Source organism: Octopus sinensis, linkage group LG2 (genome assembly GCF_006345805.1).
Source record: "Octopus sinensis linkage group LG2, ASM634580v1, whole genome shotgun sequence".
In the NCBI taxonomy this organism is placed as follows: Eukaryota; Metazoa; Mollusca; class Cephalopoda; order Octopoda; family Octopodidae; genus Octopus; species Octopus sinensis.
The window spans coordinates 172719023-172744954 of record NC_042998.1 but is presented as its reverse complement, the minus strand read 5'-3'; the positions used below and the strand labels follow the sequence as shown (position 1 = coordinate 172744954).

The following is a 25932-nucleotide window of genomic DNA, read 5'->3' as shown; positions in this document are numbered from 1 at the left end:
GATGGGTTACTCGACCAGAGGAACGTTCTAACCGGGCCACACCTGCAAGGTCATGTACTGTTTATCTTGATATAAGATCACCATGTCGCGCACATATGGTTGTGATGCATGTGCCTAGTGTACTCTTATCAGATGGGTGGTCATGATGGGAATACTGGGCTTCATATATTATACCCCAGTGTCACTTTGATTGCATGCACTGCTCTCTCACTCAATAATAATAATAATAATAATAATAATAATAATAATAATAATAATAATAATAATATTAAACGATGATATATTAAATGACAGCAACAAAGCCACCACATAAAAGCACTGCTAAGATATAGGTTCAGAGGTGTCAAGCTTATTTGAAATCAAACTTCCAACATAACGAGCAAGTTACAGAGGTGAGTCATGTGCAATTATACATAAATAAAAATATTAGATCAATAATACTGTGTACAATATTTAAGGTCCATTTTTCTTTTCTTTTGTTCAGAGTTCAAATGTAAACACAATCAGCAATTCATCACCCTCAAGCTCGAATGACAGTCCAGAAAGCTCCAGTTTGGCATCAAGTCAAGAAATGTGTGTAACAACTGCAAGCAGTGTGACATCTGATGCTAGTGTTAGCACAAGTCCTATTACAGTGGAAAATAGATTACTTGAAACTGATCGACGAGATCCGAATTTGAGTAACCAAAGATCTGAAATGACAAAGCAAGAAAGACTAATCAAAGGTAACACACCAGAGAAGAATAAAGTCGAAGAGGTTAGTAAAACAGACAATGTGAAAAGTGATAGCAGTCCTCATACTAACAGCTGGAATGAAAGAAAATTAAGATATACTAGAATCCAAGAAAAAGGAGAACCCACAATTGGACATAAGGAAAATATGAATACATACGAGAAATATCCTATATCTGCAACATCGATTGCATCCAGTCTTCCAAATAGCAATGAAGACATCATAAAACCATTTCTTCCAATCCCGTTATATCGCAGATCAAACCAAGATCCAAGAAGCTCACCAAAATCAATGCTGAAAGCAACCGATAGTCCTTTGATACAAGCAAAGTACAATAATAAAGTGCTTCAGCAATGTACGTATGAAGAGGAAGAATTTTATTCGGCTAACATGCATGAGAAATTTTCCAGTTCAGATACAATTCCAGTCGAGGAAAATGAATTTAATATAAATAGCAATCAAAGCCAAGTCAACTCTCCATGCATTAGGAAAAAAGAACAAGTGGTAAAACTTAGGCCGAAACCTCAAACTAGAACTTCCGTAGACAAGCTAGCAAAAAATGCAATTATTCAAAGTAATGAAAACTCTCTAAAAGTTAATAGGCCTGCCACACACTCTGAAAACAGCTTTGTTTCAGATCTATCAAGTAAAGCAGGGAACTTTACGCCGCCAACTCCAGTGAAGCAAACAATTTTGAAAGGTAAATTAGAAAACAGTCCGAGGTTATTTTCTGAAGATTTTCCGAAAACGAGATCACCTCATCATTCACCTTATGATAAGCAACATTTAACTGTAAGCCCGAATAGGCATTTTAGTTCTGATTCAACTAGTTCAATACCATTCCGAAATATAAAAGACTCCAGAACATCTAGAGCAATTGTAACAAAACCTATACAAGAGCCAACAATATTATGTAACAAACAACTAGTAAAAAGATTGCCTTATCCAGAAGCTGCTCCACTTAAAAATACTAGGATGTCGACAAGTGTACCAATTAGTCCTGTTCAAACACCAAAACGAGTAAGTCAAACCAGTGGACTTCAATCAGAAGGAAGTAAGTCACCAATAAATAAACCAGAAGTACCTGGTAAGCCAAGCAATGTAATAAGCACAAAGGGAAGCCGAATACCCATCAGTAAGTCAACACGCTCTGTTGCCTCACCACCAAAACCTAATCGGCTTGTTATGAACAGATTAACTAATCCCTATGGTGGCCTTAGGCTTTCCTCTGATAACACTTCAGCTCCTAGAAAGAATCTGCCACCATCAAATATCGAGAATGACATGCACCACCTATATCCAGAAAATTTAAGTTTTGTAACTGAACCTCCTTTTCAATCGCCCCCGATTTCGGAAGTTACTCATAAGGAGAGTATCATGTTTAAAAAGAAACAAAGCGGCAATGAATACTTTGAATCAAGTGCCAGTGACCAATCCCCAGCAATGACGGCAAATGAAACTACGACGCTGAATAGGAGGATACACATGGATGAAGAGGAAACATACAGTAACTGCAGTATAAAACAAACAAATTTGGATAAAACTGAATCTTCAAAAATGTCAAGTCGGGAAGAATTCCCAAATCTCGTAAACATGACAGTTTCATACGATCTTCCAGCTGTGAAGTACAAGTCGGGTCTCCTACGAGGGGATCGCCAACAACTAACTTCGCGGTAGAAATACCAATAGATGCATCAACGGAGACATCACATACGAAATCAAGACCAAAAATGACGATGGTAGAGACCTCAATGCTAAATCAAGAGAATTATAACGATACTGACAAGAATTATCACGATAACGCTACATTGCCTACTGGGTTCCACATGGTGACAGAAGAAGAAAGAGGAAAACATAAGTCATTTAAGCAAGATGCTGCTGCTCAGACATCACAGCTGGATCTTTATGAAGAAAATTACAACAAATATTTTCAGGGTGGAAAAGAAATGCTTCAATACAGACAACATGATGCTGCAGCTCAAACATATTTAGAGACGGAGGTAATCGAAAGATCACCGGAAGAGAATGGTGCCGATGCACTAATGTATGAATTTGCATCAACTACGTCTTTAACGGCCTCCCTTCCATCGAGTGCTAGACAAGCCCATCATCACATCAAAATGGGAGGAGCTTCTTTGAAGACTCGACCTTCGTCAGAAGTGGTGGAAATGAAACAAAAGAAGTTCTATAAAGCCAACCATTTATACCAGAATCCCTTAGAACCTTCACGATCGTAAGTTTTAAAAAATACTTTTATTTTAAAGGATAAAAGGAAAATAATTTTTCTCATTTTTAAATTACTACTCCTCGTTATAGTTGTTTACATATTACTGTTTTAATTAACTTTATTTTCCTGTCAGTTATTTTTTGTCTCCTCCAGTTTCCTCTCCTCTTACTATTATTACTATTAGTTATTATTATGATCATGTTATTGTTGTTGTGTCATTGTTGTTATTTGTGGTGGTGGTGGCGGTGGTGTTACGTGATACTGTATTTTTTATTACGGTTGTTTCCCTTGAATGGCCACATTTCACAAACTCAACTTGGAAGAACATTCCGTCTAAGAATACTTGATAAATTAGAACTTTTAACCAACAAAAGACTTCGTAGTATTGAATGATTGGGCTGGAAATGTAGAATCGTCTTAACCTTTATTTTTGAACTAAAAATTATTTTTTGTACTAAAATCGACGAGCTGGCAACGAGCTGGCAGAATCGTGAGCGCTTCAAACAAAATGCTTCCTGGAATTTCTTCCGGGTCTTTTAAGTTCTGAGCTCAAATCCTTCCGTGGTAAATTTTGTCTTTTATCTTTTCAGAGTCGATAAAGTTAAGTAGAAAATGAGCACTTAAGATGATGTAATCAAATAACCCGCTAACCCTGAAAGAAATACTGGCCGTATGTCAAAATTTTGGAACATTACTTGAAATGCTAGACGTAATGGTAGTAGGAATGAAAACATTACTGTTCCCAGTGTTTTAAAATACAACAGCAGGTTTGAAAAAATGATAACGTAAAGAAACAGACATACTATATACAGTTACATTTTAAGAGTCACAAAAAAATTCAAATTATCTTACCATTTAGTAAGGATCGGAGCCTTTTATTTACTAGGACCTTCAAAGTCAGTGATAAGAAGGGCGGGCGTTACTTTCAAGCCACAAACATGGCCTGAATACCTACAACATAGTGAACTCTGCTAAAAGTATCCAAGAGTCTTGTAGTGTTTTTAACGGATTAAATCTATCATTTCAGACTGCACGGAGCCAGAGGAAATACGGCATATCTCGTACTAAAATACGTTTTTGATAAGAAGTGTGTAAAACGAGCTAATTCGGGTGGTAAAGTCTACATAAATAAAAGTTGCTAAATACAAAAGAGGCAATACAGAGGCCGGCCCGACTTCATATCCAAATGATGAGCAGTATACTCAGATTATAGTCTGATGAGCAGTGTACTCAGATTATAGTCAGATTATAGTCTGATGGGCTAGTCAGCTCACTGATTAGGTGCACTGGATGGTATATCAGCAGTCTCTAATTTAAGCCACTTACCCTAGTTATTACCCACCCCTTAACCATAAACATTTCCCTAAATTTTCTATGGAATAAATTCTTTTCATTGTTTTTACTAATTTCACATTACTATTTTTTTTTAAACTTTAGGAACATTTTGACCCCCAACCGTCTTATTTCCTAAATGCCCGAATAGGTTTCTCTCTTAATATTTAATTCTATAATATCTACTCCTTTTTTAATCTAGTATATACTGTCCTAAGCGTTTTAGGGCCCCTTACAATATACACCATTTTGCTATTCATTTATTTGTATATCTTACCCCGTATAAGGATCTCAATAGCTGGTCTTCTGTTTTTTAATTTCAACTAACCAATTATATCGCACGTTGAACCTTGGCCTATCACACTTCGGGCAACAGGTGGAAGGGCTTAACCTGCTTCTAGTAAATAAATAATAACTTACTTTTAATCGATTAGCACTTTATTATGATAAATACTATTAATTAGTACTATAAACATAATTATTAAAAATTATTATGATTACATTAAAATCTTATTGTATCTTCACTCCTCCTTTTGGCTAATCCTACTATTATTTTTTAACTTTTATTATTTAGCTATCCCATCCCCCCCATACAAAGGATTAATCCACCAAATACTATTTTAAGTTTAGTCATTTACTTAACGTCTCATATATATATATATATATATATATATATATATAAGCAAAATGGTATGATTACAACCATATTCAACTTTTTTTTTCTTCTATAGGCTCTTCTTTTTTTATTTATTCTTCACTCTAATGAAGCTCCATGCTTCAGATCGGTTTTATTACCAAATATGATAAATATTCTTAGTATATCAATGGCAATACCATACAACATTGGAAGCAGAAACAGCTGTTAGATGGGATGCAATCTATTTGTATTGAATTAATAAATAATCATTGATATAAATCAATTATTGTTCATCAGTATCTCCATTTTCGGTTTTCTTTAAATTTTGATTCTTGAAAAGCTCATGTTTATCCTTGTCTTTACCTATAATTTATGAGCATGATATGCTTGCATATATATGCCCATGGTTAAACATAGATAATATACCGGTAGTATAATGGATATTTCTATCCCTTAGACAGCTATTTGAACCTCTAACTCAGCTAACCCCTTACATATATGCGTATGTATGTTTGCGTGTGTTTGTGCGTGCGTGTGTGTGTGTGTGTGTGTGTGCGTGCACATGCATACATACATACATAGGTACATACGAACATGCATACATACAGGGTGCGGTAAACATAATGTCGTCTGAATTATGCAAATATCGCGAATGCTATACGAACACAAAGTATATGTCGATAGCCAACTGGAAAATATGTTTTTCTGGAATTATAACAACAGTAACATCGTCCTTTATAGAACTGCCACTTGCTATATAATCATTACTATTTCGTACTGTTACTGTATATCTGTCACTCAGAGATTTAAAACAAGTTGTTTTTCTCTATAGAAAATGACATTGACATCGCATTTTAACAGGTATATTTACTAAAACTACATTTAAAACATCTTGAAATGCTAAACTGTAGATTTATTCAATAAAATCGCCATTAGCTTCAATCAAGGCCTCCAAACGACTTCCGAATCTCTTGTAACTCTTCTGGGCGGTCACCTTGTTTAAGTTGGTGAATGCTGCCATGATCCTTGCCTTCAGTTAATCAAGGGGGTTGCAGTCTTGAGAGTCAGATGGTCACATATTAATGGTGATGTGGTCGCAGAAATTGTCTGACAGCTATGACTAGGTTCTCCTGCTTGTGTGGCATGGTGCAGATTCCTGTTGCCAGACATAGTGTCTTCCAGCAGTCACCTTCTTGACCCAGGGCAGCACTACCTCCTCCAGGCACTTGATATAGGCCTCCGTGTTGAGTCTGGGGCTGCGTGAGAAGATGAATGGAGACATAACGTCGCCATCACTAGCGGTCACTCCGAACACACCATGATGTTGATAAGATGTTTGATTTTTATCACTCTCGATACATGTTTTGGGGACACGGCAAGCCAAATGTTATTTTGTGTGTTCACCATCCATTTGTATTGGAGCTTGCGGCACGAATGCCAAATAGTACAGCATGTCATTTCCAAATTTCTGACTGAGTAAATTGCATCATAGTGTTGTTTTTCTCAGAGACAGTGCCTAATTGACCCTACTATACTGTGTAGTCGACAAATTCAAAAATAAATAATGTACATGCGTGAAGTTAAAAATATAAAATGCTGACAATTTACCCATCGCACCCTGTATGTGTGTTGTGTATGTATGTATGACCTATTCTCGCTAAACATTCTCCAGGTGCGTTAATAAAACCTATTTATCCACTAATATATAATTCTGTCAAAACGCCTTCAAATCGCGCGATACAATATCTAGAAAAGAAGGACCAGTCAGAAAGAAATATTTATGGATGGATCACCGTCGGACAAAGAACTTCTAAACCAGAGCTGATTTGTACTAAACAACAGATCTGTGATATATTTATTAGCTAATGTACGATGGAATATGACTGTCGAGTGCCCAGTAGAAACTGAACAGCTACATAGATGTCACTTGCTCGCACACACGGTAGTTAAATCGTTAGCTTAGATTTTTTTTCAATTCATGTACAGTTTATGCTTAAATGTTTATCTAGCAGAGATGTTTCTAGAATTTTTCACGCTGCACGATGATATATATGGAAAGGTCATGAAGATATACGTGGAGAGAGCTTCCTCGTAGTTCCTCTACTTTGTAGTAAAACAGCCCAAAATATTTTAATCAAACAACATAATCTTCAAACTGGAAATTCACATAGGATTATATGGTTCGAAATACACTACATAAAAAAACAGATTCGTGTGTGAAGTTGAGAAGCTGTGTAGCTTTTCTTTTCTTTTTTTTTTTTTGTCAATGATCTTATAGTGCAATTTTTCGATATTAAATCTAAACTCCTCTGGATTTCTGGCTTTTGTAGTATCCCTAATGTGTCAATGAAAGTCGCTGTTTAAGTGCTGGAAATAGTTCTGAAGTCATTATACATCCAGTAATGCAACGCGCGAGTACTGTGTTTGGTTCTGACAATAAACCCAGTACTCGATATCTGCATATTCTATTCGTTAAACTTACATAATTCCAAAGCAATTTTTTTTGGGGGGGGGGGCTAAAGACATTTCCCCATTTCTCACTGTTTCCATTTGCCTTAAAAAATCTTTGTCACATCATAAGCAGTCCTTAGTCCATTGCCCTGGTTATCAAACAAGTATAGTTTCAAAACGCCTATATCCCTCATGCAGAAATGCCTCCCTATTACAGTAATTTTATTTATCTCAAAATATGCTGTCACATATTGCTAGCTGAAATGAATAAATGATATAAAAGTTGTTTTATTTTATCATAAGATACAGCAAAAGAGTTTGATTAAAGATGAGAAATATTAGACTCATTGAAAGTTATCTTGTCAAGGAGTTTGATCATCATGCAGTCTTATACAAGTTGCTCTTGCATTGTGTGTGACATTGATCATGAAATATGCGGCAAAGAAAGAAACAGCTCACAGCTTATTTCACTGGGTATGAGGTAAAGTTTCAGCTGTCCACAACCATCAAACTAGGGTGACACTAGTTTACTGATCAAGCTTCAAGAACCCTGAGAAGAATTCTTGCAGTTCCAAGCAATGCTGAGTTTTGTAGGTGTTCTACCTTCACACTTGTACCGATCAGTTTCAGCCATGCTGGTAGTTGAGTGCTAGCACTTCCAAGTGCACCAATAACTACTGATATCACGTCTACTTTCTTCATTGACCACAACCTTCATATTTCCCACTTGAAATTGTCATAGTTGTTTATTGTTTCTTCATCTTTCACATTGATCCTGTTGTCGCCGAAGCATTATCATACATGTTCTTTCTTTTTTATTCACCATAACAATGTCCGGTATCCCATGTCTGGTCAGGTGATCCCACTGGATCATTGCGTCCCACAAGACTTTGTAATTCTCATTTTCGTTGACTCCTTCTGAAGTTTCCTCATACCACGACTTTGCTCTTTGTAGGCCGTGATTTCCACAGAGCTCCCAATTGCTCATTCTTGCCACATTGTCGCTATTGGTAGTGTTGTCTTTTCTGTACTTCATATAGTTGGTCCTTAACGCCTGTACCTCAGCTGCACATATGAATGCTTCTGTTCTATCTTCAGGTCACTCCTCCTCAACCATAGCCATCGGTCCTCTGTATCTGTCTTGGCATTCACATCTCTTGCAAACTGACCGTACATTTTCTCTTCCTTCCATGTTTTTGTTTCTTTTATTTTTGTTCATTTCTTGTTTAAAATTTTCTTTAGTTACACAATTTTCTGTTATGATGACGCCGGCCTTCTTCGTGTTTCAACAGTTGCTCCACGGCATTTTTATATGGTAACCCAGGCAACTGATCAAACCTCTCCCACCATTTCTTCTGGAGAAGTACAGCCTATCGGTGTTACTCTTAGAGTGGAAGGCTCCGTGTACTGTCAACATTTTATTTGGTCTTGGTATCTATTGTCTTCATTTCTCTCTTTTGCCATTTTATAATTCCTGCTCCATACCGAAGTGATGCTATCATCCACGTATTAACTGATTGGTTATAATAATAATAATAATTATTATTATTATTATTATTATTATTATTATTATTATTATTATTATTATTATTATTATTATCATCATCATCATCATCATTATTATTAGTACCATTATTACGGCAGCGATGTCCAGAATGCTTAGCGGTATTCGCCCGTCGTTAAGTTCTGAGTTGAAATTCTGCCGAGGTCGACTTTGCCTTTTATTCTTTCGGGGTCGATAAATTAAGTACTAGTGAAACACTGCGGTCGATGTCATTGACTAGGCCCCCTCACCAAAATGCCAGGCTTTGTGCCTTTAGTAGAAAGTATTATTATTGTTGTTGTTGTTGTTGTTGTTGTTACTTGAATTTCATCCCATATCACAATGATACCTACTTGCGTCATTATGCTTTACGAGACGTATGCATCATTTCAGCTTGGGCTATTTAGAAATTATGTTGTAAGAAATACGATGACAACAGATTATATTGAAATAGAATGTATTCATTCTAGTATCTTTTATATACACCATACTGCTACAAATATGTTTCTCATCGTGGTCGTCGTCGTCATTGTTGTAGTTTGATTTGATCCAGCAGATATATAATAAAAGGCACTCCAGCAATGACCACTCCCTCTTTTTGGGGTATGTGTAGGGAACCCAAGATTATATTATGCAACGTACCCATTTTAAAGAGAGTAACGTATAATCAGTGAAAGATTTGGTTACTATTTCTAGGAGTCTGAGTGACCACATAGAGGTTTCCTCACTGGCATGTTGTTGTTATTTATTCTACTAATGGTAGCTCAGTTCCCTTTTATCCTTATTTCTGATATTATTATTATTGTCAATGCATACGACAACAAAATCGATAAAAACATGTTGGTTGTTTTTAAAACACTGCGTTTAGTTACGTCTTTTTATCTTCTGACTTCAAATCCCGCCAGATTTGACTTCGCCTTTTATCCTTCCATGTTCCATAAAAAGAAACAACAATAAATTAATGATGGTAAATTTAATTGACTGACTAGAACCCCTCCCTTGAAATGTGTAATCACGAGCCAGTTCTAAAAACCATTATTACAGCTATTGTAATTATGGATATTACGGCTCTTGAGAATGGTGTGTGCATGTGTGCGTGTGTGTTTGTGCGTGTCTATTTTTAATTGCTAATGTTTCTGAGCTACTTCTCCTACTATCGGTAAAATGCAGGCGTTACTATCGTTACTATTACAGTTTCTTCAGCTACATCACCTGCTGCCTTTATTGGTGGTAGCAGTATCTCGGTATTTATAGCATTTGTGGGTAATGAAACAATCAGACTTGCTTGTTTATATTGCTATCAATGTTGCTGTTGATATTTCACATTTGTATGAAATGACCAGCTAGCATCTTACTCCTAAACTTATTCTTTCATGTCTACAGAGTCATTCAGCCTGAAATCAAACGCTACCGCCTTAGAAAAAATAAGAAGGCGTTGAATAATATATCCTATATATAACTCATCAAAATTAAACACGGAATATTCTCAATTGAGGTGGTTTTATTTATAGTTCTGCTAGATCATAGCTACTCGAAGGTTACAAAGCATAAACTAAATCAAGCGTGAACATTTGATATCAGCAATTGTATTTTATCCTGAGCTGTCAAAAACGCTAAATTTTACCTCGTAAAATTAAAATTTGCCCTGAATGGTTATTTTGTTACTTTCGTTTGTGGAAAAACCCTGAATCCCAAAATAAAAATTTCAACCGGGTATTAATGATAATAATTTGTCACTTGGATACGCAACACATCAAAGGACTGATGGTATTCTAAGGGGGAACATATTGGCAATTTGATCTCTTCGTTTTTCTTTAACCTTATTCTCTCTTTCCACTTACATATATGGAACCTATTAATTTGCACAAAACTCCATTCTATATAATAAAAACATAATAAACACTTTTGTATACTTAATATTAGTATTCATATTATATCTTTATGTACCACCGTTACCATAATATTACTCCCTGGTACTTGTGAATTTGCCCATTATGTGTACACTGTATATTTTCACCACTACCCCTCCCCATGGGACTGACATCCTCAATCTGCTCCGGCAAGATTAAAATTCATGACGAAGAGACAGAAAACTAAAAGGTATTTGGTTGAGAGTTTTACCATTTCTACTGTTACAAGTCATCATAATGCCTCTATAGATGCTCAACATTTATCAATCACCATAATTACAATTATTTCTAATACATGCATGGACAGATCAAAGGACTGCGGTAGTTAACTGACAGTTATTTTAATGATGTATGGAGAAGGTAAGATAAAATCGATCCCCCGCTGAACTGATAATTGCATTGCTTTTGTCTCGAACTTTGCATACACAACTACTTCCCGTAATATGTTAGTGGATTTGTTGGAACCAGGGTTCACTAGATGCTCAGGAGTTTTGAAGTAATTGCGAATGGGAGAAAAGATGTCACCAGAAAATTTGCTGAAACGCTAAGAAAACAAACCATAGCATCTGGCCCAAGAGAGCGGGGTAAAGGAGCTGCAAGAACGAACGCTGAGAATGTTAGAAACATATGGACCAGAGTTGCAACTCAACAAAGTTCGAGATTCTGTGCGAGTTTTGCCACCTACATCGGTAGGTGGCCCCAGGCATCTTTGGTGTGATGATAGAAAGGACCAAGACACCTACAGAGTTGCTTCATCACCTGATGGAATATCGGCTCCATAATTTAGAGACGGTGTACAGCAGCACCCTTAGAACATAAGTGTTTGCCCTAATTGGAAAAAATAAGCACGAACTTACATACTTTGTAGAAAATATAGACTATAAAGCTCTTCTTAGCACGAAAGCGGTACTAATTTCATAGATTCGGGATTAACGATCATCGACTTGTTCAAAGTCATGCCTAACAATCATAAAACTCCAGGCAAATTTTCAGCAAGCACAGCAAAATATCATCGACAAGAGGTCAAAGGAGGCTCTTGTCGAGATAATGGCCTTCTTGCACCCAGCAAATTTCATCGACAATTTACCGAGAAAAAGCTTCACATCATCAGTATCTTAAATTCTGTGTGTTCTGCACCTTCTGTATAGGAACTGCGTTTTATTTAGGCTAAGTGATGATTTCGGCAATGTTTACCGTCAAACTACTTTCGTTGTCAATAAAATTATGGTAATCTGTTATGTTTAACGTTTTACGAGAGATCTTCTATGGTTAGATATATCGGGACTGATGGTATTCTAAGGGGGAACATATTGGCAATTTGATCTCTTCGTTTTTCTTTAACCTTATTCTCTCTTTCCACTTACATATATGGAACCTATTAATTTGCACAAAACTCCATTCTATATAATAGAAACATAATAAACACTTTTGTATACTTAATATTAGTATTCATATTGTATCTTTATGTACCACCGTTACCATAATATTACTCTCTGGTACTAAGAATAGATAATATACAACGATGTCAGTACATTTACATAGGGGCAATACATAAAATCAAATATGTGCGAATGTCGTTTGCGTACACATATATGTATGTATGTATGTATGTATGTATGTATGTATGTATGTATGTATGTATGTATGTATGTATGTATGTTTGTATGTGTGTGTATGTATGAATGAATGAATGTATGTGTGTGTATGACATAGAATTAGTGCTTAAGCACTATAAAACTATATCCAGTGAATGTAAAAGCTCAATTATTAACATGTTAATATCCGTATATTACTACTTCAATGCAATAATCGTAAAGTGAATGTGTTTCCAAGTATATGAATATATATATGCAGCCTATGTGCACAGGAACATAACTACAACAGTGATCATAGATTTCACACAGATACTCCATGCTTTTATACGGGAATTATGAAATATCTGTGAAACCTTTTCCATTCTCTCTCTCCCTCTCTCTCTCTCTCTTTCTCTTGCGCCCTCTCTTCCTCTCTCTATCTCTATCTCTCTCTCTCTCTCTTTGTATATATATATATATATATATATATACACCCGTGTATTACCCTCTCTCTCTCTATATATATATATATAGAGAGAGAGAGAGTGAGAGATAGAAAGATGTATATGTATGTATGTATGTATGTATGTATGTATGTATGTGTGTGTGTATTTGTGCTTTCTTTTTTTAATTTAGAATAAATTTTGACCCACCACTTACTTGGTAGCAAGGTTGTGAAAGAAAGCATCTTGTTTTATTCAATAATCCTTTAAATCTTAAGAATGTCTGGCAGATGTTTTTAGTCCCAGATATCATGATATTTTGAAGTTTATGAATTAAGGACTTGCGTTTTCTGTCCAGAACCCAAGTTCAACAATATTTCATTGCAGACGGGTTATTATGTATCTTGTTACTACAATGCTAATAGGTATGAAGCCGAAAGCGCATCTTGGCTACTGAACATAAACTTCTTATCTGTGGTTCATAGATGTGCTTTTTTTTTCTAATTGCATTGTTGCCTAGAACGCAATCGGTTTTCAAGGCAGAACATACCTTTTCCTTGTGGTACCACACAACAATATCCAGTCAGTTTTAATTTTTAAGTTCCACCAATATTCTTCTAATCCATCGGTCTGCAGCTGTTTTCCTTTTTATCATCCTGCCCCAGACTGTCCTGGCCACTGTATCATGCCTCATGGGAAGATAACATATGAAAGACATTCTCTCATAGTGGACAATAATATGATTGAGATCTTCAGTCTTGTTCTTGCATAGCCTACACTTGTCAGTCAATGTTTTCTGCCTTTTATGCTGTAAGCACTTGGTGGGGATCTCTTATTCTTGAATTGTATGGAGGTAAACTTCAAAGTGGTAATGGTATAAAGTTGTCGGTACTCCATGCTAAGCTTCTAGCATGATGGATTCCTCCTATGGTTGATGTTATTCGCGTCAAGTACCCGTGTATTACCCTCTCAGTTAACTAGTCCATTTATTTCGTTTTTATTTTGTTCTTCTGACTAGATTTTAACGATGCTCCTTGGGGAGATATCTGCATCAGCGCTTATTTTATACCTACGGTCAAGTTTCTTCATGGTCAAGTTGCTTCATGGTCACAAACTTGGATAAGATAGTTACTGGTCCCTTTCTTCTGCTGCAGATGTTGTTTCAGGGTCACAATCTGTACATCATATGACATCAGTACAGATTTGAACCACGATCACCACCCTCGTGTGGGAAGTATATCCTGACTACATCTCCATTAATGTTGACGTATCTTGTAATACTATTTTCTACTCTAGGCACACGGCTCGAAATTTTGGGGGAGGGGGCCAGTCGATTAGATTGACCCCAGTACGCAAATGGTACTTAATTTATCGATCCCGAAAGGATGAAAGCCAAAGTCGACCTCGGCGGAATTTGAACTCAGAACGTAGCGGCAGACGAAATACGGCTAAGCATTTCGCCCGGTGTTCTAATGTTTCTGTCAGCTCGCCGCCTTCGTATCTTGTAATACTGAGCAGCTTTCGGGTTCGAATATTTATCTCACTTTGTTCTTGTAGTGACCAGTTCAGGATAAACTTCGCTGTGAGGTATTAAATCTTATATATGTATATATGTGTGTATGTATGTCATTATTCAGTTTAATTTCAATATTTCTTGCCAATAAAGGAGCTGGTTTCTAACCTAGATTCAAGGCTCCTTCGTTGAAATTTCCACAACATCAACAGGGGTTTTTTGTATGTATGTATGTACGTATATGTGCAGATTTATATGTTTTGTTTCATGTATGTATTCTCAGGTATATATGTATGTATTCTCAGGCATGTCTGAACATGCTCATTATACTTAAATGATAAACGCCTGGAAAGTTTCACAGATTTTATAGTTCCAGTGATGGCTTGGAACTGTAGTCTTCGAATCAGCTTTCTCATTTCTGGTTTTGAGAAGCCTGATTTCTCAAGATTGGTATTTAGGCAGTATATTACATTTCCCAGTGCCCCAATGATTATAGGTATAAACGTGGGCTTGAAATATGTGTGTGTGTGTGAATATTTTTATGTGTGTAATATTATAGAAAATATATTCAGACGATATTTTAGTCCGTAACGTTGAAGAACGCAAAATATATTTCTTGCTGTTACCACCATTGCTTAAAATGTATTCACGGATTAGCATTTAGGAATACTTCTTGTTTCACAGCAAACCTAAGCTGATTATTATTTTTTTTTTTGTATTTGTATTTTGTATCTATGCGTATGCTTTTTGAAGTGTTTGAGGAATGAAAATATCTTTATGGGTAAAGTCACTAAGTATTACATCTATGCTATTGTCAATTACATACAGTGTGATAAACATAATGGTTTTTGTTTTCAATTTACAGATATGACCAGATACAACAGATCGTATTTATGGAAGAAGGCCAAGCACGTTTATATGATTTAAAGCCAGTCTCTTGTCAAAATGTTCATATTATATCACCTAATAATAAATCGTACGTAAGCAATTATTGCAGTACCAATTCACAGGAATTTCCCCTTTCTACTGAACAAAATGTAATGAAACCGTCTTATATTGATCAGAGTCAGACAGTCTTTCCTCGATCTGAGCTCAAAAAAAAACTGTCCAACAGTTTAGCTTCTGGTTTGAATGAAAGCTTATATAGTAGCAGTGACAGTTATATTTTCCACAGCAACAATTCTCTTTCAGAGACGACATATTCAGAATTTGAGCCAAGAAGACGCAGGACTGCATCGTTATCAAATATTGAATATGAAAGGAGAATGGATTGTCGTAAAAATCAAAAAAGGTAAATATAAAAAGACATAACATAAGTATATTGAAATTATTTTAGAGTGAAATTTACATATTTTCATGAAAAAAAAATAATTACGCCGATTTCTGCATACTCATATGTAGTGTTTACAAGAGTTACTAGTAAGGATGGTAGTTCAAATCTAAGCTTCCAGCTAACCATAGTCATGTGAGGACTAATGATTTTATTTATATGTATCATCATGACAAATTACAAATAAGACTCACACCAACTTCTGCAATCTTAACTCAAATGTAGTGTCTATAAATGTTACTAGTTCGGGATGTAAGCTTCCAGCAAACTGGACATGATATTATTTCGGTCAGCAGTTGAAGTTATTTAACTTCCCTTAAGTTTTTATTTTCAATTAATGTCCAATTCATATTTTTGCCTCTTAAAATATTTCTTCTATATGACTTGTCAATCAGAATGAGGAAAACTAACTTAGCCCTGATAATATTGAATTAAGGATATAGAGAAGTTACTCGGCTGCTTTACCATTTATACCACGAGTGCCCAATTATAGTATATCAGTTTTACGGAATTATTCCTGGCAAGCAGAAATAGTTAATATAAGTTAAGTCGTTCTGCTTTTCTTACATTTTCTCGATGAAAAACATTACCATTTTACATACGTTTTAAGACTTTGTAACTCTTTCTGGAAAATCAAAATGCTCCAATCTCATATTTGTCTCTTCGGTAAAACTATCGTTCCTTATGTCAAGTGAAATGCTTCTCAGCAGCTGAAATGTTGATTATTTATTCAGGCAGTAGATCTTTAGGAAAGGAAAAAAATATATTAGGGTATTTTTAATACTTTATGAATGGAATGCGAAACAAATGCATAAAAATGGCTACAGATTCAATAGAGACCTGGATGGGAATCTTTTCTGAAGTAGTTAGAAAAATGGAAATATAATGGTCAAACGTTCGTACTTTTTTGGAAGTTGGTAGTGACCTATCTTTTATCTTTTACTTGCTTCAGTCGTTAGACTGCAGCCATGCTGAAGCACCACCTTGGAGGGTTTTAGTCGAACAAATCAACCCCAGAACTTTTATTTAAACACCGGTTGTCAAGCGGTGGTGGTGGACAAACACAGACATAAATACATGCGCGCGCGCGACGGGTTTCTATGCAGCGGGGCTGAACCCAGAACTATGTGATTGGGAAATTAAATTAATTTCGACAGGGAATAAAACAGGGCGGTGATTTGTATCTAAATCAATCTAACGCATGCTCTTCGGCGTTCAATATTTGCTAAACTATTAAACATCACGATCTGCTGGAAATTGATTTGAAGGCGTGAACAACCTGAAATATAGTTTTAAATACACTCAGTTGAAACATTCTCAATATGAAAAGTGTGATATCAACCTTAATGTGATCCTGTAATTTTATTTAATAGCGTGAAATATCTTGAAATCTTGCCGCTATAATTTCACTGTAAGTTATGAAATTACAATTAATGGAAACGGTTAATAGCATTAAAGGATGAATATTACTTTTAAATCTGGTAATAATTTATTGAAATTATCGTATCATAAATAAAAATATTTTAAAGTGTGTTTCTATACTATATGCAATATTTTTACTCTCGTTATTAAATGTCTGTACTTTATTAAATATTATGTTTGTATGATGAATTATATTATGATTTATGCTGATGAATATTATACATCTAGTTGTTGATAACCGGACGCATGCAAGCATGTGTAGCTAAGAACTTCCATCCAAAACCGCATGATAATTTATTCAAATGATAAAATATAAAATATGTTTTTATAACATGCAATATTTTTTTAGCCATTATTAGAGTTTGTACTTTATTAAATATTCTTTCGAGAGAGGAATAATATTATGATTTACGCCGATGAATATTAAATTTCTTTTCCTGGCTAGCATGTAGCTAAGAATTTCTTTTCTCAACCACATGACCAACGTAAGCCAATCTACAAAATAGGTACTTAAGCAATACATGAGATTCTTTGATGCACCAGCAAATTAGTTTGGGATTTAAAAGACGTGATTTTTTAGGCCAATAAGAGAGGTGATGATGGTTAGGAAAGAGCAAACGTCAACACAACCTGTCTTCAATAACACAACGCTTAAATTACCTTACATGATTACCACACTAACACAACACACACATACACACACACGCACGCATACACATCTATCAGTGACTTAAGTCCTCATGCAAAAATCAATTATTTACATACACATACATACGCACACGTCTGCCTATTTCACACAAAATATATGTACACACTCCTGAAAACATATATAACAGATTGTACCTTCATACAATTTACATTAACTTCTTTTGTGAACTCCTGATACTGAACTCAACTGTCTCATAACATTTTAGACTTCTTATAAGTGCATGTGGATTAACGGGTCTCTTTTTTCATCTTTTATTCCCCCACCCAACTCCTTCTTTCCGATGGAGAGAAGATAAGTCCAAAAGTCAAAAATTTTTTCTATCACAAATTCGACATCAAACCAATAGAATATTTTATCTGGTATGCTGTGTTGTTCTTATGCTTTGATTAGGTGTGTATTTCATGGACACGTCTTACGCTGCTGTAGATTAGCGAAAAATGAGACAAAATAAAAATTGAACTTTGTACTACAGGTTCAGCCTGGAATGTACAGATATTCCCTTGTCACTCTTGCCAATGCAAATACAGTGAATTAGTGATTCGCCAGCAGGAAAACAGGAAGTCAGTGATGCTCCTCACGGTAGAATACGATATAAAATTAATAATGATACATAGTGATATAACTATATACAGTGCTTAATTAATTATTGGTGACATTTACCTTTATTTTAAAAAATACGAATCAGTATTTCAGAAATCTTAAGAATTTCATGAAATATTAAACTTTTCTGTGCTTTCGAAATGCATGGCTTACTTTAAAATTCAAAATTTTTCAAATATACAAGGCTTCCATTTCAGATGAAATATTTTAGTATCTTACAGAATTTTTTAACTAGTTACTTAACAAATTTAAGCAAATGATAAAAATCTGCAGAAAATTCAGAGGTCCCTATATAAAGCATCTATATGTTTTTTCTTAGGTAAGCTTCATTGGTCTGAATTACAGTCAGGTTTTTCAGCTAGGATAAAACCCAAGAATGATTCCAAAAATCCTTATTTCTATTTCTGAGAACTAAAAGAACTGATGCATGTACATTTACGTGCAGCAAAGCACAGCAATGAAACACTGTTAAATGAATTGATTGTGCTACCATGTTTAATTTCTAGGTTATATCGTTTCTAATAAATAAAACAAAATAAATATCGGTTGTTGGAATTGCTCGAAAAGTCTGGAATATACGAAGAATGGTGAGAAAATTAAATATTCGGTAATTTGTTCCACAAATTTTAAAGAATTTAAATAAATATAAAAGATGTGAAACATTATGAGCAATACAAATAAAATTTCTCATTATATGGTATCTAGGAGATATTTGTTAAGAACAGAAGCAATGACAACAATTTCTAAATTATATTAATGAAAATGGAGGAAAACATATCTTAGTTGTGTCTTGAAAGTAAAATATTTTTTTCCGTCATAGATCGCAGTTAAACTCAATTCAATACTTTCATCAGTAACGTTATTAAATATATTCCTGAAAGTGTGTGTGTGTGTGTTTTTTTTTCAAGGTTTTACAACACATTCTGAATAATTAAAATTTGTCTAATTTCTGATAAAGGACATTAGAACAATGCAAATGGTTGGAAATAATGGATACTGATTGCAAAGAAAATATAACGAGTCTTAAATAAATTCTAGCTACAGATTTGTTGGACAGAAAAAGCTTAGCCACCGACAATATATCATGATAAATTTGTGTGAGGATGAAATCAGTTGCTTTCAGGTTAAAAGCAGGGGAAATTGTATTAATGAGAATCAGAATTTAGGAAGCTATGATTAACAAACCAAACACAGTGAAAGGGATTATTCTCATACTAATTTATTGAATCGTGATATGTAAGGTATTAGTACCGAAAATAATGCTAAAGTGTTTACTAAGAGCAGAAAACAAATAGATTCCAACAATTTACAGTTACTCCGGTAACAATCACATGAACTGCGAATTATTCTAAATAGCATTTGGCTTTTGCTAACAAGCGAAACATGTGTTCATGACTTCATAATTTGATTCATATCACAACTTCGAATTTCTGTTTGTATATTTCAATGTAATGATAGAGTTGAATATATCTTAGTTTTTCTTTCCATTCCCTTATCTAAATACCAGAAAGTTTATTCTGTGTTGTTTTTGGAAGCTGCTATACAATTATTATATCGAAGTAAGCATCATCTACGGCATATTCTTCTAAAATAGAAATGAAATATCCATAAACATGTTATATAGTGGTCGATGCATATTGTTTAGTCTAAAATATTCAAGAGAGATGGATTTCTTATGTTTCCATGGAGAATATATTAAACTGTATAGCGATCTATTACTAGATTTACTGTTATAGTCAGCGTTTTATGCTATTATCAAATTCTGCAATGCATTTATACTATCGCAACTATGGCGATACGGCTACAGAAATATTTTTCTGATGCCTTCTCTGCCATATGGCTAAAATCTGTTTCATCAGATTTAACCAATATAGGGTCAAAATTCATATGCCTCTTTATTTTCTTCAGAGCGGAGCATTGAGATAAACTATAAATATTTCAAGAGGAAATTTCATTCAATTTATTTTTGTCGTATCGGTAGCGATTAAATACTTAAGAGTATCTGAAAGCCACAATGTCTCAATAAAATGGCTAGGAACAATAAGGATTCGCAATGGTGACGTCATCCACTATTTTAGTCCTTCCTTTTAAGAAGAAATGTATCAGTAATTTTAGAACGTTTCAGAAAGTACAAAAAAAATGCATTGGACAATATTTCCAACTTTTCAAACCGTTGACATTGTTTTTCGAAATATTAGCAGATTTGTATTTACTCCTGAACTAGTAGATACAAGAAATGATAAGGTGGATAAATACTGTAAACTACGATCGTTTTTCCATTTTAAATCGCTTTTGTTGCAAAAAGTGCAAAAATATGAACACTCAAAGATACATACTTATGTATATAGTTACACACACACACACACACACACACACACACATGCACGCACACACAAACAAACACACACAAACATACATATATAGAACCACATAGCGATAGAATCCAGCACCAAAGGGCAAAAGAAGCAAATATTAAACAAAGCTTCCAAATGATCAATATATCCATATTATCATGTTAATGTTATTACATAAATTGAAACTTAGAGCATTCAGTTACAGAAATATATTTTGTTATAGTCAACATATTTCAATGAGATCTTTTTTTATTATTTCCAGATCAAGAATATCAGTATTCTTTGACAAATTGCAACGAAAAAAGAAGCCATCAATACTTGCGAATGATGTAGATGTACCAACTCACTTCAGAGTAATTGGACGCATATTAGAGATGTGCTTAGATGGTACGCGCATCATTGAGTTGACGCAGCCACCTCATGGCCTTTGCGGTATTTACATGACGCGTGTTAAACACAATCTTGGCTATAGTAAGTTATAAATTGTATTATTGTTAATTTTATGTAATTCTGATTCAATCACAAATGGCAAAAGAGAAAGCATTGTTCTCGTAAATTTAATTAGCATTCGGAAATATTGAAGAATGTTTAAGCTATTACTGAGATTAGCTACTTCGAAATAGGTCTAATTAAAGCGATTATTTTACATCCTAAATATAGTTGGATGTTAATATTTCTAATAAAGAAAAGCAAGGTAAGTATCTACAACTGATGTATCGTCAGAATAAGAACCTAAAGAAAAGAACTTATAATTGAGATTGAGGGTAAAACCACAATATTAAAAACAAAAAAATATCAATAGATCAGAGTGAAGCTGATGATAAAGTTTGAAGTATTACTGGCGCAGAAATGTTTTGGAAGACTTTCGGCAAAGGGAAGTTTTCGATCAAATCTTTATTCTGGATTTAAATCAGATTTTCAGTTGATGGAACAGTACTTCGTGTGTGGTAGGCATTATGGAGTTATAAGGATTTGGGTGTGAAATTGAAGATATGATAGGGAATATTCGGAATCTAAAATCATTTACAATTTGCTGATCAATAGAAGTATTCATAAAGAAAATGAATTTGAGAGATGCACGCATTGTAAAACGAATGCTGAACTCACAACTTACGTAATTGAAGGCCGTGGAACCTATATCAGAAATTCTACTTAAAATATATGTGCAAGTGGTCACTATGCTTGCATTAGAAATCTTGATCCTAGAATAACGGGAAATGTTTACATATGTATGTAATATCCTCCATTATTGAAGAAAGAAGATTGAGAATAAGACGGGTAATTACTACATAATTAGAAAGAGGTTTGTGTCAGGCGAAAAATTATAGTCTTTCTATATATAATTTGAGGAAGATGCAAAGGCATTTAAGAGATACGTTCATGAAATTATTGTATAGAAATACAGAGCAAGTAAATGCAAAATGTGTTGGGTATCTACTGTCTGGAGGATACAAGATATCCAATAGTTCTCTGATGAGACATTATCACAAATAATCAGTAACAATACGTTTTCACAAAAGAACTGTGTACCCAACCATAACAAAATGTGACTTGTCTTTATTGAACAACACAGAAAAAGAGTAAATTTCGACTAAGATATTCTGCAGAACGTTCTAGAAAACAGCTAGCAAAAATATTTCTGGATTCCATTGTTTAAACGAACAAACGCATTAATATCCATTTTATCAATGCAAAACAAGCAGTAAGCTATCAATTTATTATACACGAGATTAGATTAGATCAAAGCCCTCAAGTAAACGGAAGACGTGTGAGACTAGTAATATTTGATCATGAGGATGAATGACTAAAAACCTTCTATTCTACGGCCAACACAATACTCAAATATTTCTTACGAAAATGGTTAATATCCTAAATTGCCACTGACATACGTTTTCAAACCTGGTGACGAAAATAATTTTCTCGGCTTTCTGGAGTCAGCTTTTACATTGCGATTGTTTAAACTACGTATTATATTGGCATGACATGAATGTGAATATAAAGAATGATTAGGATTTTAAGTCTTTGTCACCATAGAGATAAAAACAAAATGATTAGAAATACTGTATTCAGCAAAACTGAAAGCGTAATCCAACAGAATACATACACTATCTACATAAAAACAGAATGGAAATAGTTTGCATTTTAGTATCTAGAGTAAGATATACGAGTATTCGCAACGTTCAAAATTTTGAAAACACTTTTTCGATAATGTTTGTGTTAAATATAAAATCTTTGCCAGGGTATCTTTGTCATCTTTTAATTTTATACTTTTGTCTTCCAGGTATATATGTATCACGATTTAGTGATGGTTATCCTGCTAAAATGTTTGCAGGTCTTTTAAGCATCGGTGATGAAATACTTGAAATCAATGGCATAACCACAGGTTGTATGACTGTAGAAGATGCACATGATATGGTTGCATCATGTGATAAACTCATACTTCGAGTCTTACCAAATAGAAATGCATACAGAACGACTTAATGTGAAATTGTTTCCACAGAACTGATATTGTAAATACATTGACTTAGTCATGGACACAGAGTATTGGCGAGAGAGAAGAAAAGTGACAACCAACGAGAATGAGCGAAAACGAAAGTCATTGTCAAGAATAATGTATATTTGTTTTTCCTACAATTGCTCTAGGGACACATTTTTGTATATGTAGCAGAAATATATTCATTGACTAATGTCATTGTAAATATTCAGCATCATATTTCTCAGGCTGCAACCCAGGAGAATATAAATAAATTTTATTGTGTACATATACTTTATATTTTATTTTTTCGTTTTACAAAATTCACTCAGATGATATAAATCCTGCACATAATTAGAGATAATTTTCAATATTGGACATCCAATATTATGACATTTAACGTTCTTCTTGCTCGACATTGATGGTGCTATAATATTCAGTAATAAATATTATAAAGCTTTAGCGACTAAATCATTCTCTCTTCCTCTTCCTTTTCTTTCTTTCTCCTAAAATACCCAATATGTAATTATTATGAGGCTTCCAGAAGCAAAAAAAGGTAGAGAACTCTGAATCCCAGATTCACTAATCTGATCGTATTAACCAACCTCAGACCATTGGATGTAAAATTCATGAGAGGCTAAAAAGATCTACATATGATATGCTTCTAAATGTGATCCGTATCTGCCTGCACCTGTCCTTTTCACACCGTGAAGCATCGATGACAAAGGGGGTGATGATTAACATTGGCAATTCAAAATACTCTAATGCAGGACCAACAGCATAAAACCATGAAAAATAGTTAAAGAAACTTCATATGAGTATGTTAGCGGTAGACTGGCAGAGCCTTAAGTGCTGGATAGATTACGACGTGGTATTTGTTCCAGCATTTCGCGTGAAGTGTTTAAATCCCACAAAGATCAACTTTTGTTTTCATCCTTTCCTTGTGGTATTTGTTCCGGTTGTGTGCATTCTGCGTTCACCTCTCGCCATGGTTGATATGGGTAATACGTTTATTCTGTCACTTACGAGGGGTGTTGAAAAGTTCCTGGCTTTGAGTAATAGAAAATACAGGAGGATCAATTAATCATGATTTTCTTCTCAGATTCACGCACTTACGAGGGGCGTTCAATAAGTAATGCCCCTGACCCACTTCCCATTGCAGTAGAGCAACGAAACTTGGCACAGTTATTAGTCTTTTTCTACATAGAAACCACCCAGAGTTACGCATTTCTCCCATCATTTGATGCAGCTCTGGAGACCGTTTTTGTAGAAGACCCCAGCTTGGTCCTCCAACCACGACGTAACTTCAGAAATCAAGGCTGCATCATCTGGGAAACGCTTTCCTTTCAAAAACAACTTCATGGCTGGGAAGAGGTGAAAATCCGAGGGTGCAAGGTCAAGAGAGTAGGGGCATGGGGGAGGAGTTCATAGCTGCACGCCTGTGCTTCTGATCTGGAGACCATCAAGTTGTGGACCGGAGCGTTGTCCTGCAGGAGGAGGATGCCTTTGCTGATCTTGCCCCGCCTCTTGATTTTTATAGCTTCTCTTAATTTCATCAAAAGAGAAGCATAATAGGCTCCTGTAATTGTGGTACCCTTTGTCAGGAAATCTGTCATCACTACTCCGTCCTGGTCCCAGAAGACTATGAGCATGACCTTGCTAGTGGAGGGCTGCACCCTTGCCTTCTTTGGAGGAGGTGAGTCATGGTGCTTCCACTGCATTGACTGGGCTTTTGTCTCTGGATCATAGTGATGGACCCAGGTTTCATCCTGTGTAATCAGTCTTTTGAAAAATGTTGACTCATCTTCTTGGCACATCTCCAAATTCATCCTCAAGCACTCGACGCGTTCTTGCTTCCGGAAAGGTGTGAGCAACCTGGGAATCCATCTGGAAGACACTTTTTGCATATGCAAATGGTCATGAATGATTGGTTTCCACAGACCCGGTACTAATCTTAACCTCATGGGCTATTTGGCGAATAGTTATGCATCGATCTTCCAAAATGGCAGCCTCAACTTGATGGACAGATGCCTCATCAATAGCAGTAGGGAGGCGACCAGATCTGGGAGCTGTTTCCACAGAGTTCCGAACAAGTTTGAATTCACAATGCCAGCGTTTTACAAGGTCATATGATGGGGCATCATCACCATAAGTTACTTTCATTTCATCAAAAGTCTCCCGTGGTGTGCGTCCTTCCAAATATAAAAAGCGGATCACTGCCCGACACTCAACAGGCTCCATTTCACACTTGACTCAGTTCAAACACCTGTAAATCAGAAACCGCAATTAATTCAGAGCTGTAATTTGCTACTTACTCTATAGAGATATAAATAATTGCACATGCAAAATTTCAGCTAGATCAAACAATTGCAAGTGGGTCAGAGGCATTACTTATTGAACGCCCCTCGTATTACAGAGGTCCTCCAATGTTTTCTAAGCCATGTAAAAGAACTCAGAAATGTGGGCCTCCAGTCAGACCTTTCCCGATAATCTTAAAGGCAGGAACTTTTCAGCACCCCTTCGTACTTTCACGCCACCACCTCAAACCTTAAGTGCTTTTAGTAGATGTAATTTTATTACAAGCATTTGGACCAGATCTCCGGGTTGAGAATACCATTGCTCTTCCGTACCCACTGCCTCAAAGGCCCTGTGACAGGTCATGAACACTCCTTACTAAATTA

General features: G+C 35.2%; 2 protein-coding genes across 3 annotated transcripts in view; both read left to right on the top strand.

Moving 5' to 3' along the window:
• The window catches only part of LOC118762121, a 229904-nt gene extending 227458 nt beyond the window's left edge, over window positions 1-2446 (top strand). For both annotated transcript variants that reach the window (XM_036500437.1, XM_036500436.1), the window contains one exon: window positions 485-2446. In XM_036500437.1, coding sequence (XP_036356330.1) covers window positions 485-2410 — 1926 coding nt within the window. In that variant the 3' untranslated portion in view covers window positions 2411-2446. The remainder of the gene's footprint in view (window positions 1-484) is intronic.
• Window positions 2434-23725, top strand: LOC118762122. The gene is made up of 4 exons (XM_036500438.1): window positions 2434-2966; window positions 15229-15654; window positions 21041-21249; window positions 23060-23725. Exons 1-4 carry the CDS (start codon window positions 2464-2466, stop codon window positions 23257-23259), a joined length of 1338 nt encoding a protein of 445 aa, XP_036356331.1. The 5' UTR covers window positions 2434-2463; the 3' UTR covers window positions 23260-23725.
• Window positions 23726-25932: the final 2207 nt, after the last annotated feature.

Excerpts from the sequence above, each read along its gene's own strand:
- LOC118762122 (XM_036500438.1), top strand. The coding sequence starts at position 2,464 with ATGACGATGGTAGAGACCTCAATGCTAAATCAAGAGAATTATAACGAT. Across the intron at positions 2,967-15,228 it reads CCCTTAGAACCTTCACGATC|ATATGACCAGATACAACAGA; the intron begins GTAAGTTTTAAA and ends TTCAATTTACAG. Across the intron at positions 15,655-21,040 it reads TGTCGTAAAAATCAAAAAAG|ATCAAGAATATCAGTATTCT; the intron begins GTAAATATAAAA and ends TATTATTTCCAG.